This window comes from Somniosus microcephalus, chromosome 25 (assembly GCF_052327205.1).
Source record: "Somniosus microcephalus isolate GS21.2 chromosome 25, FLI_Smic_1.0, whole genome shotgun sequence".
In the NCBI taxonomy this organism is placed as follows: domain Eukaryota; kingdom Metazoa; phylum Chordata; class Chondrichthyes; order Squaliformes; family Somniosidae; genus Somniosus; species Somniosus microcephalus.
The window spans coordinates 44,533,268-44,547,949 of record NC_141011.1 but is presented as its reverse complement, the minus strand read 5'-3'; the positions used below and the strand labels follow the sequence as shown (position 1 = coordinate 44,547,949).

General features: G+C 45.0%; 1 protein-coding gene across 3 annotated transcripts in view; it reads right to left on the bottom strand.

The window, feature by feature from the left end:
- Positions 1–14,682, bottom strand: part of espn (espin) — a 190,267-nt gene that overhangs the window by 83,175 nt on the left and 92,410 nt on the right. For all 3 annotated transcript variants that reach the window (XM_085967296.1, XM_085967294.1, XM_085967295.1), the window contains exon 8: positions 3,694–3,846. In XM_085967296.1, the coding sequence (XP_085823422.1) occupies positions 3,694–3,846 (153 nt within the window). The remainder of the gene's footprint in view (positions 1–3,693; positions 3,847–14,682) is intronic.

The following is a 14,682-nucleotide window of genomic DNA, read 5'->3' as shown; positions in this document are numbered from 1 at the left end:
CTCAGGACGTTCCAAAGCACTTCACAGCCATTGAAGGACTTTTGAAGTGTAATCACTGTTGTAATATAGGGAAATGTGGCAGCCAATTTGTGCACAGCAAGGTCCCACAAACAGCAATGAGATAACTGACCAGATAATCTGTTTTTAGTAATGGCGATTGCGGGATAAATGTTGGCCAGGACAGTAGGAGAATTCCCCCTGCTGAATAGTGCCATGGGATCTTTTATGTCCACCCGAGAGAGCAGATGGGGGTCTTGGTTTAACATCTCATCCGAAAGACGACCACCTTGTGGAACTAATTCAACTTGCAAATTTATCATATTTCTTTAATATTGAAATTTTACAGAAATTTAATCTTTGCATGCATTGTAAGAGAAACCCAGTTGGATCCAGGATTGGCAGTTATCCTATAGGAAACATTACCCTCAACGCACCAATCATTTTTATGTAAATGTTATCATTTCAACTTACATACTCTTCTAAATCTGATCAATCGCAAAGATAACTAGTTGGTTGATTTTGAATAAATTGCATTGATGTAGTATCATCAGAAGACATATTATCATCTTAAACTGTAGAAAGTATACAAAAAATACTATTTGTTAGCCTAAGTGGTTACATTTTGCAGAACAATGTAGAATCTTTTTGCACTGTTAAATAAGAGTTGGTGCATCTATTCCAGTGCGCACTTGTGGATTACTAAGCAAGGAAGGTTACAACCATTTATTAGGCCTTGCTAAACACAAAATAGACAGTCGAAGGGCTAATCAAAGATTAAGTTACCTACAATCTGCTCCCTAAATAAGCCTACCATGGGGCTAACCTTGTATCAGAATTTACTTTAACCCTGTTATTTGTAAGCACTATATTATTCTCTTTCAAAGAAGTAGGTATATTTTCCTCTGTGTGTAAAGTTAATGTAAAGTTCTTAAAATAAACTGTCATTCTAAATCAAAGACAGTCTCGTAAAAGAGTTAACTTTACACACAGAATAAGTCGACCCTATTATAGCAATGTCTTCTTCTTAGGCAGTCCCTCGGAACTGAGGATGACTTGCTTCCACACTAAAAATGAGTTCTCAGGTGACTAATGAGTCCAATGCGGGACCTACAGTCTCTGTCACAGGTGGGGCAGACGGTGGGTGGGGTGTTTGGGTTGACGTGAGCTCCTTGCGCTGCCTGCGCTCGGCTTCCGCTTGCTCCCGGCAAAGAGACTCGAGGTGTTCGGCGCCTTCCCGGATGCTTCTCCTCCACTTTGTGCGGTCTTGGGCCAGGGATTCCCAGGTGTCGGTGGGGATGTTACACTTTTTCAAGGAGGCTTTGAGGGTGTCCTTGAAGCGTTTCCTCTGCCCACCTGGGGCTCTCTTGCCGTATCGGAGCTCCGAGTAGAGCGTTTGTTTTGGGAGTCTCGTATCGGGCATGCGGACGATGTGACCCATCCATCGGAGCTGATTGAGCGTGGTCAAAGCTTCGATGCTGGGGATGTTGGCCTGAGCGAGAACACTGACATTGTAACCCCTCCGCAGCCGGCTGGACTACATCTCCTTGGACCTCCGGTGTTCCGTGAGATGATCCAGGTAGCCCACAAGGTCTCTGATTTCTGTTCATTGGTTGCCAAAGACTGTACTTTTCTGTATTTGACGATTTACTTACAAGTTGTTTCTGTTGCTGTAGACTCATAAAAAGTGCTTTCTGCAGTGATACTTATCCTTTGGGCAGCTGACACTTTCTTTTGAAAGCTAGGACAGGGGTCCTTGGTAGTGTGTCAATATTTCCAAGGGATACCCAGGAGTGTGTCAATATTTTTGAGGTGTTCTCAAGAGCGTGCCAATATCTGCATGGCATTCCCTGCACAGAAAAATTTGAAAACCACTGGATTACACACCTCACTGATAGGAGTGGGTAACCAGGGATATACAACAGTCTCTAGAAATATCACTTTGCCCATCCAGCCTCTAAACTATACTGTGGGGAAGAAAAAGATGGAACCCTTGGTGATCTTGCTCCCCTGTTATTAGCTAGTCAGCCATCTGTTACTGAGTCCACCAAGTGACAGCGTACTGAGATTTTTTTAAAGGAAGAAAGGGTTGCATTTCTACAGCGCCTTTCACAATCTCAGGACATCCCAAACGCTTTACAGCCAATGAAGTACTTTTGAAGTGTGGTACTGTAGGAAACGGGGCAGCAAAATTTTGCAGCGGATTTGTTAAGACCGCCAATCACCCGCAATAATGACCATGTAGCTTAATATCAAGGAAAACTGGCTTGTTGTATCATTTGAGGATGTGTCCATTTAATATAGGAATGCCCAATATTCTGGCAGATTTGAAGACAGATGCCAATTTCATAATGTAATTCATTGTTGTTAAATTAATATCACAATAGATGAATCAGTGTGTTATTACAGAAGGAAGTAATGCCTGCATTAAAATAGCAGACAGCAGAATTTCACACAAACATGTTAATGTATTTGTTACAAATATTACAATAGGCTATTTCAACCAGATTGTGAAATGCATTACTTTGTTCTTGTGTTTAATTCCAGCCACAGGTTGGCACTGTGTAAAATCCAAGCAGGATACTGTAGTTGCTGGTTTCTTCACATTCTTCACAATAAAGGCTGTAAATTAAGTTGTTTTTAAAAATGCATAGAAAAATGGATTGCAACTGGAATTTGATATCCTGCAGAACTTTGTTTCAGAATGAAAGCATTTCAGTAAGTCCATTGCAGAGGGTGAAACTAGTCAAGTCATGAGTAACTGTATACAGAATTTGTGCTGGATCGAGGTTTACCCAGTTCTGATGAAAGGTCATCGACCTGAAACGTTCTCTCTCCTGGGTGTCCTTGTGCACCAGTCGCTGAAGGTAAGCATGCAGGTGCAGCAGGCGGTTAAGAAGGCAAATAGTATGTTGGCCTTCATAGCGAGAGGGTTTGAGTACAGGAACAAGGATGTCTTGCTGCAGTTGTACAGGGCCTTGGTGAGACCACACCTTGAGTATTGTGTGCAGTTTTGGTCACCTTATCTGAGGAAGGATGTTCTTGCCATGGAAGGAGTGCAGCGAAGATTCACCAGGCTGATACCTGGGATGGCAGGAATGACGTATGAGGAGAGATTGGGTCGATTGGGCTTATACTCGCTGGAGTTTAGAAGAATGAGAGGGGATCTCATTGAAACGTATAAAATTCGGACAGGACTGGACAGACTAGATGCAGGAAGGATGTTCCCGATGGTCGGGGAGTCCAGAACCAGGGGTCACAGTCTAAGGATAAGGGGTAAGCCATTTAGGACAGAAATGAGGAGGAATTTCTTCACCCAGAGAGTGGTGAACCTGTGGAATTCTCTACCACAGAAGGCAGTAGAGGCCAATTCATTAAATATATTCAAGATGGAGTTGGATATATTTCTTAAGGCTAAAGGGATCAAGGGGTATGGGGAGAAAGCAGGGACCGGGTACTGAATTTGGATGATCAGCCATGATCGCATTGAATGGCGGAGCAGGCTCGAGGGGCTGAATGGCCTACTCCTGCTCCTATCTTCTATGTTTCTATGTTTTTCTCCACAGATGCTGCCTGACCTGCTGGGTGTTTCCAGCATTTTCTGATTTCATTTCAGGTTTTTGCTTTCGTTTATCCGGAATCTATTCCGGCTCAGAGATTACCCACAATCCTTTCTGTATAATGGATGAAACTCACCTCCTCGTTGGGTGCCATCCGACTGTTTTCCACGGTGTCGTTTCCTAGACACTTGTAGTAATCTGCTGTGCTGGGTTCTTTGTTGAAACTTCTTGACTTCCGATTTGATTCTACCCTCCGCAATCTATCTGGATTTATTTCATTGGGGTTTAACTGTACGTTGAGGTAAGGAGGACAGAGGTAAAGAATGAGAGAGAAAGTCAATAAAGTGAAAGCACAGGTATATCTACAACTGTCGGTCCACAAATATAATTTACTATAAAGAATGTTTGTGCACAGTTATACTCCAAAGTGAAAAGTAAATCACCAGCTGCGTTCAGGCACGGAACAGGTGTAGGATCTAATTTAGATATTTATTTCAATCTGGTCTTAGGATGTGGGCAATGCCACATCGATTGTCCATACCAGCTTCCTACCTGTCCTGAGAAGGTCGGTAGCTTTGAAGAGATTGCTTTACAACTAAGTAGTCACTTCAGAGGGCATTATGAGTTCCTCCACAATTAATGACCCTCATTTTTAAGTCGCAAAAGGCCAGTTTTCCAAAGGCAGTGTTTTGTCATTGGGTTGTGTCAGAAGTCCATTGTGGAAAAGTTGCACAGTTCCTCAAAGTTCTATTTTTGGTCTTTGTTCATTAGACCTCTGTGAAACGATGTGAAGTATCAGCAGACACTGTTCACACTCGCCTCTCAACCCCCACAGGAAGGTCGCAAAATTCATAACCCGATGATGTTGATAATAAATTAAAGTTCTTGCCCACGAGCTGAATGAATGCATTGTCCAGTGTGCAAGTGAGCCACATTTAGGAGGACCCTCTGTACTCAGTTGGGTTATCTTAGCCAGGGCCGTGGAGGGAGCGGTCAAATTGTCCACGATTCTGCTCTTCAGAGTGGTAAAATTGTCATGGTTCCTTCTCCCTGGTCGTGATTCAGTAATGCCCTACTGCAAAGTGCATGCATGTGGATGGCGAATGAGAACATGAATGGCTCAGCTTGGCTGTGTCCAATATTACTTGGAACTTACAGCACAGAAACAGGCCATTCGACCCAACTGATCTATGTCGGTGTTTATGTTCTAAACAAGCTTCCTTCCACTCAACTTCATCTAACCCTATCAACATAACCGACTATTTTTCTCCCTCATATGCTTATCTAGCTCCCCCTTAAATACATCTATGCTATTCGCTTCAACTACTCCTTGTGGTAGCATGGTTCCACATTCTCACCACTCTTTGGGTAAAGAAATTTCTCCTAAATTCCTTATTGGATTTATTAGTGACTATCTTATATTTATTGTAGTTTTGGACTCCCCACAAGTGGAAACATCTTCTCTATGTCTATCTTATCAAACCCCTTCATAATTTTAAAGACTTAGAAAATAATAATAGGATTGGGCAGAGTCAACATGGATTTATGAAAAGGAAATCGTGTTTGATGAATCTGTAAGAGTTTTTTGAGATTGTAACTAGCAGAATAGATAAGGGGGAACCAGTGGATGTGGTGTATTTGGATTTTCAGAAGGCATTTGATAAGGTGCCACACAAGAGGTTATTAAACAAAATAGGGTTCATGGGATTGGGGGTAATATACTAGCATGGATTGAGGATTGGTTAATGGACAGAAAACGGAGAGTAGGAATAAACGGGTCATTTTTGGGTTAGCTGGCTGTAACTAGTGGGGTACCGCAATGATCAGTGCTTGGGCCTCAGCTATTCACAATCTACTTCAATGATTTGGATGAGGGGACCAAATGTAATGGGCCAGTAATTCGGGTCCCAACGCGTGAGTAAGCACCATGTACTCACGCATAGGCCCGATGGAAGTGCCGGTTTTCAGCATGCACAGCGCATGCGCGGAAAACCGACATTTCCTTTCCTCTGAACCAAGGAGTTCAGAGGTGGAACGCGTGCGCGCAGGAGTCTGCGCGTGCGTGCTGAAATTCCTTTTTTTTTTTTTACAGGGTTGCCCGTGCGATAAGGCCTCCAGTTTTTACGCGAGAAAAAAGCAGATGTAAGTACTTAGTTTTAAAAGGTAAGTGGTCTATTAATTAAAGTTAGAATTTTTTTTCCACAGGTTTATTATTTTTAAAGACTTTACAGTAAGGTAAGTGTATTTTTAGACCCGATTTAAAAAAAAATTATTATTTTCAAAAATTTGATTAATTGTTTAAATTAGTTTTTTACAGTTATTAATAGTTCATTTAATTAGTGGGATTTTTTAAAACTTTTATTTGAAGTTTCAGTACTGTTTTGGACGCCCGGCGTTTTCATGAGTTTGACAATTCTTACTATCAAACTCATGAATGAACTTTTGCAACCTCCGATTGGTTGCCCAGTGCTCACGTGATCCCAGCCGGCTCATCGAACTAACTACGCCGCTGGATCACGCAAGCACAGCGCGCCGGGAGCTGAACCGGGCCATTGACAAGAAATCCACGCAGGGCCAGGCTTCAACTGTCGGCGCGCTATGTAAGTGTAGGTCAGGGGCTTGCACCCGCGGGAAGCCCCCGACACCAATTTCTGGGCCATTATATCTAAGTTTGCTGATGATACAAAGCTGGGTGGAAATGTAAGTTGTGAGGAGGATGCAGAGAGGCTTTAAGGGGATATAGACAAGGCTAAGTGAGTGGGCAAGAACATGGCAAATGGAATATAATGTGGAGAAATGTGAAGTTATCCACTTTGGTAGGAAAAATAGAAAAGCACAGTATTTTTTAAATGGTAAGAGACTGTGAAATGTTGGTGTTCAGAGGGGCCTGGGTGTCCTTGTACACAAATCACTGAAAGTTAACATGCAGGTACAGCAAGCAATTAGGAAAGCAAATGGTACGTTGGCCTTTATTACAAGAGGATTTGTGTATTAAAGACATCTTACTGCAATTATATACGTCCCTGGTGAGACCACACCTGGAGTATTGTGTACAGTTTTGGTCTCCTTACCTAAGGAAGGATATACTTGCCATAGAGGGAGTGCAACAAAGGTTCACCAGACTGATTCCTGGGATGGGGGGATTGTCCTATGAGGAGTGATTGAGTAAACTAGGTCTATATTCTGTGGAGTTTAGAAGAATGAGAGGTGATCTCAATGAAGCATACAAAGTTCTTACAGGCCTTGACAGGGTAGATGCAGGGAGGATGTTTCCCCTCGCTGGGGAGTCTAGAACCAGGGGTCACTGTCTCAGAATAAGGGGTCGGTGATTTAGGATTGAGATGAGGAGAAATTTCTTCACTCAGAGGGTGGTGAATCTTTGGGATTCTCTACCCCAGAGGGCTGTGGAGGCTCAGTCGTTGATTATATTCAAGACAGAGATCGATAGATTTTTGGATATTAAGGGAATCAAGGGATATGGGGATAGTGCAGGAAAGTGGAGTTGAGGTCGAAGATCAGCCATGATCTCATTGAATGGCGGAGCAGGCTCGAAGGGCCAAATGACCTGCTCCTGCTCCTATTTTTTATGTTCTTATGTTCTATTCGGTCACCACTCAGCCTTCTCTTTTCTAGAGAAAAGAGCCCCAGCCTGCTGAATCTTTCCTGATAGATATAACCTCTCAGTTCTGGTATCATCCGTGTAGATCTTTTTTTGCACCTCCTCTATATCCTTTTTGTAATATGGGGACCAGAACTGTGCACGGTGCTCTTAAGTGTGGTTTAACCAATGTTCGATACAAGTTTAACGTAACTTCTCTGCTTTTCAATTGCATTCTGCTAACAATCACTCTCCAGGCTCACACATAAAGAGCAGGAATTTGGACGAGGCACCCAGAGGACTATCATTGCCAGTGAGAGTCAGCTCCTTCGGGAGAAGAGAAACAAAATAGAAGTGAAGTCCTTGGACAGGATGCCAGAGCACTGAAGATCTTTGGGGGGTTAATTTTCTGAGGGCACTCTGGGGACGAGGAACCTCACCTGTGACCAGCACGTATTAGAAAATCACGGACACACTGCCCACAAGATGGGAACGTGCTGAAGTCAAACCCTGGGTATGCACAATGGGTCTGTGCTTTTACAGGAGGTCACTTTATGTAAAAAAAAAAATTGCATCAAAACAAGAATCCAGATTAATTTATTTACGTGATTAAGTGTGATCGAAAAACACTGCAAGGTGGAGCGATATGTGGGATGGATTTCAGAACCTTTACCATTCAATGGAAAACAACAACAATCCCTCGTGGGCCCCATGATGCCGATGCCTGAAAACTGGTGGCAAATCAAAAGCCCCAGGAGGAAACCTTACATGATAAATAAAAATACGTTATGTAAACCTGGCCTGGCGAGGTGCGAAAGCTTTGTAAAAAAAATGAAGCTCAAAACCCATCGTGCGGCCCTTCGAGGCCACCATGCTGAATTTGTAGATGTGCTTAACAAAATCAGAAAACTGAACTTGCACCATCAGCTTCTGTTGAATTTTGGGCGAGTTCTACACAGTACAATTCACACAAGGTCCTATATATAACAGTATTATTTCAAAATGATAGATTAACTCTTCAAATCCTTTGGGGGAAAGAATCAGTATGTCTTTCTTTCTGTAAAGTGGGGGGTGAGGGGGAGCGAGCGGAGCAAGCAGAGCATTGGAATTTCTGAGCAACTTTTTAATGAAACATGCAAATTACATTTTAAAAATGTTCCCTCTTGCAATAACTCCTTTTTCACAATGTTTTAGAACTTATGGGGCAATTTTATGCTGGAGGGCAAAACTCTGCACTAGAAGCACAAAACGTATCCCTTTAATGTCACAATGTACATGTGATGAAAAGGTAGCTGTCCTCTATAGTGCCAGTGGGAGACTACATCACAGTAAAGAGATATGGTAAGGCCCTCAGGAGAGGCCAAGTTTTAAGCAAATTTCCACATTAATTGCAGTTACTTCAGCTGTATAGATTAAATATTGATGAATTAATTACCACAGATTTATTCTGAAAACTAGCAGTCTTTTTAACTTACAAAATCACATGCAATGCTCCCTGTAAGCTGCGCTTTGTTCTGCGCGGCCTGTTTCTTTTAATGCGCGGTCCCTTTAAATTTCTGTGCACGTGCAGTATTTACAATGTAAAAGCCGGTGAGAAGCCTGCGCGAGACCTTTCAGGTTACTGCGCGGCTGCATGACCACCTCCTGGCAGCGGGTTGGCTGCCCAATCCCGTCCCGCCTGAGTAAAAGGTGAAAGTGGGCGGGTTGGAGGCTGGTTTGGGGTCGGGTTTTAGATTTTTTAAACTTTAACTTCCCCCTCCCCCCCGTCTCCAACCCACCCATTTTTTCATATGAAAATTCCCCCCAGGCAAGGTTACAAAGGTGGAAGAAGGTGATCTTGGCAATGGAACAGATGTGGAGAAGGAAATTCAGCTTGGGATCAAGCTCCACGCTGAGATTCCACACCACCAGATGTGGCATTCGGTGAGACTGATAGCTTTCGGACCAGGGATATATATTACCTTTGATTCCAGCCTCTCTAGCATTCCCACTTTTTGCTCCAAGAGGGAGGTGGAGCTCTCCACTTCCTTCTTGGAGCGCAAGGGGTGGGGAAGTTCGCGACCCGGGGCGCACAGCTCAGCAGCGCCACAAGTGGCCAAGCGTGGTGCTGTCGCGTTGCAGGGGCTCTTCCCTGAATTAAAGGGAAGGGCCCCGCGCTGCGAACTCTGCAGTTTGTTTTTTTTAACTTACCTGCAGCACCGGAGAGCATGCCAGGCTGACCGATCGCAGCACGGACCCCGCGTCCGGAGCAAAAATAACATTTTTCAAAAATGTTGACATTTATTTCAGGGCAGCCGGCCACCTCACCTTTAACTTCCACCCCGCTAGTGGCCGGCCGCCCGGCTCGCATCCCTTGCAGCAGTTGCTGCAGTCGCCCAGCGCTGCTGCAGGGGGCAAAGAGGGATTTTTCTGCCGGCGAGGTACCGGGGCGAGGCGCCCGAAGATGACGTCACGATCTCCGGGGCGCATGAGATCGAGCCGCTACTCGGCAGCGCCGCCGCTAACCTTCCGCGGAATTTGGCGGGAGGCGCGGTCAGCGCCGTGCCCGGGTGAAAAGGCCCTTGCGCCCCGTTAGCGCCCCCCACGGGAGGCGCAAAGGAGGGGAAATTCTCCCCCTAAGACTTTTCTGCTGCAGTTTCTTGTAGACTTCTGGACTGCAGTTATACTGCACTATAGGTCTTAGGCATGGAGACTGATAATGCGATCCTGGCTGTGCAGTTCTGGGCTGCTGCTCCATGGGGCTGGCTGCACCTGTGCTTGAACGAACTCATCTCAACACACAATGTGGGAGTGGGATTTCACGTCCAGGGAACATGTAAAAGACTGCTGGCACCTTCAACTTTTTGGATGGAGGTAGGGAAGGAGGTAGTTTCCCAAGGAAAATTGGCCATTTTAAGCCCAACACTTGACAGGACAGTGAGATCATAGAATCATGCATTACAGAAGGAGGCCATTCAGCCCATCGAGCCTGTGCCGGCTCTTTGAAGGAACCAACCAATTAGCCCCACTCCCCTGCTCTATCCCTATAGCCCTTCAAAATTTTACTTTTGAAGTATATATCCAATTTCCTTTTGAAAGTTACTATTGAACCAACATCGCTAAAACATTACCTGTTCATTATCAAATTGCTGTTTGTGGGGTCTTGCTGTGCGCAAGTTGGCTGCCGCATTTCCTACATTACAACAGTGACTACACTTCAAAAGTACTTCATTGGCTGTGAAGTGCTTTGGAACGTCCTGAGGTCGTGAAAGGTGCTTTAGAAATCCAAGTTCTTTCTTTCTCTACTGACCCTGGGTCGATCAGTCTCACCCTGCGGCTCCCTCCTATCACCCGTAAACTACTCTCTCTCATCCTGTGTTGTCTCACTTGTACATGATAGGGACTTGCTGATTACTCTCATCCTTCTGGGTTCCCCTCTGTCCCTAGTTTCTGCATCTTATTTCCATAAAAATCAGTCTCACTTCAAGCCCACCAAAATGCTCTACTGAAGTCCGAGTGACGGCTCTCCGCTAGAATTCCGAATAACCAAAAATAGTTATTAACTTATCCTCAGCAATATTTCACGTGTATTTCTAAAATTAATGTTAAATAAAACATTTTAAAAAATATTTCATATGGCAATTGGGGATTTAGATACTGGTCCTTGGAGTTTGCCCACTCCCCTATTTACCATTGCAAGTGAATAAAAAAAAATTATTTAACATATTTTTAAGATGGTTCTGCCGGACAGGAAACTGTCGGACAGGCATGACAAACAAGGGAGCAGCTGTGAGAAACGGCAGGATAAGAACTGAGACAGCTCATATAAATCACTGAACAAACGCTTTAAAACCAGTGCAGATATCTGCGCTTCATAAGCTTGACTTGTATCCCCTTGAGTACAGAAGATGGTGGGGTGATCTGATTAAAATATTAAAAGGATTTGTTAGATTTCCTCTGGTGGGAGAATCAAGAACGAGGGGGCATAATCTTAAAAATTAGAGTTAGGCCATTTAGAAGGGAAATCAGGAAGCACTTTTACCACATAAACAACAACAACAACAACTTGTATTTATATAGCACCTTTAACGTAGTAAAACATCCCAAGGCGCTGCACAGGAGTACTGTAAGGGAAAGAAAGGTAATTTTCTCCCACAAAAGGCTGTGGATGCTGGGGGGCAATTGGAGCTTTCAAGACTGAGATTGACAGACTTTTGTTCGATAAGGGTATCAAGGGATTATGGAGATAGAAACATAGAAAAATAGGAGCAGGAGTAGGCCATTCGGCCCTTCGAGCCTGCTCCACCATTCAATCTGATCATGGCTGATCCTCTATCTCAATACCATATTCCCCCTCTCGCCCCATATAGGCAGGCAACTGGAGTCAATGCCATGATTGAATTGAATGGCAGAGCTGGGCTGAATGGCCTACTCCTGTTCCTATGTTCATTTACTGGAAGCAGCTCACGAGATGGAGAAACGGCAGAAACTGAAACCACCTCTTTTACTGATGCCACTCATTGTTTTGCATTCATTCAAATTTTTGAGAAACAAAAAGTGATTACAGGAATCCCGCCCCAACCGCGGTTTTGCCATACGCAGATTTCACGTATACACGGTTTCCACTCTACGACAATTTTTGTCAACCGCGGCAGTGAAATTCGCGTATCCGCGGTTTTTAAATTTAGAAGTAAGGTAAATAACATGATTTTTATATTCTTTTTTATTATGTTTATACACATTTATACAGAATTTGCCAACCATGGTTTTACTAACCACGGGGGTTTTCAGGGACCTAACCCCGTGGTTGGGGAGGGATCCCTGTACTGTTATATTCCTTTATGCTATTGTCACTGAACGTCAAAGCTCTTGTCAGTTAGGTTTCCAAGAGCACGATATCCTTCGAATATTGCAGGCACCCCTGGAGGACTTGAGCATATAATCTAGGTTGCCACTTCAGTGCAGTGCTGTTGGAAGTTCCATCTTGCGCATAAGACATTAAATCAAGTCTGCCCTCTCAGGTGGATGTAAAAAATCCCACGGTACTGTTGTAATGTAAGGAAACGCGACCGCCAAATAACCACAGCAAGGCCCCACAGACAGCACTGTGATAACGGAAAACTTCTTCAGTACAATTTCATTAACTCTTCAGTGAGGGCCTGTCGGGGTAACTTTTCAGCCTGAACGGTCCTGATGCAGAGCCTCATCTGCTGGGAGCACATGTCGCAAAATCGGTGGGTGCGACTTGCCGCAGTCGCTGCGTTTATGCCAGTCAATTCGTCCTAACTCCAAGTAAAGGTCTGGGTTCTCGGGCATGAAACGTGCGCAAAGCAAAGCAATTTGGCAGTGGGACGGCCTGCACCAAATCCGTGCGCCAAATCCGTGCGCCAAATCTGTGCCGGCATTGGTCCCACTGCTAAATTGGTGGCACCCTTTTTCAGGTGTCCCAACAAGCCAGATTGTGATCACTATGCAGTGATTTCTACTAAAACACGCAAACGCATGGGCAGCGGAGGACAGGATTCGGCCCGGCTCTGATGCTCCCCATGCTCGAATAGCCAACCGGCCAGACGGCCCCGTGAAGACTAACCACAGCATGACTCAGCGCTTTCAGGCAAGGAGTGGAGAAAATTGGAGCGGTAAAGAAAGCTCAAGGGCTGGTCAGAGGATTTGTTCGGAAAAACCGTGCACTTGCCTTTATTAAAATTGACAGTACAGTATCTAGTTCTACTTCCACAGGTGACAGGTGATGAAAAGGCCTGTTGCATGCGCGGCTCAGAATAAGCGGCATTCGAGGGGTTAAAACAACGAGCGTGGGTTTGTATGTTAAAACAAACACAGCTGCAGGTTCCACAATACCCAGCTTACTCTGTGGCACTACAATAAATTCAGAATTGGAAGCGGTTAAGAAAGGAAGATAGACTTGCATTGATATTGCACAGCAAGCTCCCACAAACAGCAATGTGACAATGACCAGATAATCTGTTTCAGTGAAGTTGGTTGAGGGATAAATATCGGTCAGGTCACCGGGGAGAACTCCCCTGCTCTTCTTCGAAATAGTGCCATGGGATCTTTCACATCCACCTGAGAGGGCAGACGGGCAAAGTATGACACTGTCAGCGTCGCCCGCATCCCAAGAACAAACTTTTTTAATGAGGTTGCCAATCCAATGATGTAGTGTATGTAACCGTTCCACCTTTAAGAGAACTATTTTAAGGGTTGCACTACTTTATCTTGGCTGCTGTATACTGTAATACCGGTGGTGACCACACCGGTATATAAGTGCTGTGTAATGATTTATTGGGCAGTTCCCCCCTGACCTTCAACTAGTAAAGACCTGTTAAAGTTTACTCTTGTGGTCTGTGTAGTAATTCTCAATATAACACACAGACTTAACAGTGGCGCCGAGTACGATCTTACCCTGCGGCAGAGATACATCCAAGGCAGTTTAACGGGCGTCGAGAGGAGGCATCCGCCCTCATCATTCTGCTGAGAAAAGACTCGGGTCTGCAGAGCAAAGGAAGAATTCTGACACGAAGCCTTCCATCAGCAACAGGCAGTGATCATCCCTTCTAACACGGTGGTGGGTAAGCCGATCAGCGACGAGCAGCAAGTCGGCCACGTTGACTGTGAGTAGGGGAGAAAATAACAACAAAAAAACGTAGGATATAAGGGCGGAGAACTCGACCACGGCCGGGGAAAAAAGCCGGACAGAAGTCGGGGCCAGAGGCGCTGAGACTGGGGCAGCGTAAGGCATGGAAGCCGCGGTGAAGGCAAACACAGCCGGTGCGAAAGACCGGGCTGCAAGCGGGCTGGGAGACGCAACAGCGTCGAGAGAGAGCTCGACCGCGACCGGTGAAAAAGGCCGGGCAGCTACCGAGGCCGCGAGGCGCAGCGACCGGGTCAGCGTAAGGCGCGGGAGAAAATTTTAAAAAACCGCGGAGAACTCAGCCGCAGCTGGGGGGAAAGGACCGGACTGCAAGAGGGGCTGGGAGGCACGATTTGAAAACCGCTGGGGAGGGCGAACGCAGCAATACGGCAATCGCCATTACAGCCAGCGGGGGAGAAAGGCAAACGCGGGAAGCCGCCATTTTCGGAGGCGGGAGAAGAAGACAAGCGCGGGAAACCGCCATTTTGTAAAAAAGAAAAAAAAAAATAATTCTTTTGTTTCTCAAGAAGATCGCGAGGATGCCTAAGCGTGGTAACATCAACGATTTCGATCCCGATGTGGAAGATTGGGCCACGTATGTAGAACGCATAGAGATATATTGTAAGGCAAACAAAATATCAGATGAAGATAAAGCACTAACCTTACTAAACTCAATGGGTGCGAAGACATACGGGCTATTGAAGCATCTTCTATCACCAGCTAAACCGGCGGATCAGACTTTCGCTAAAATTGTTGCTGTCCTGAAGAATCATTTGAACCCCACACCGCTGATGTTAGCGGAATGATTTAAATTTTATGCGAGAACACAACTGAAAGAGGAAAGCAACGCGGAGTATTTAATTGAACTGCGTAAGCTAGCGAAATACTGCCAGTTTGGG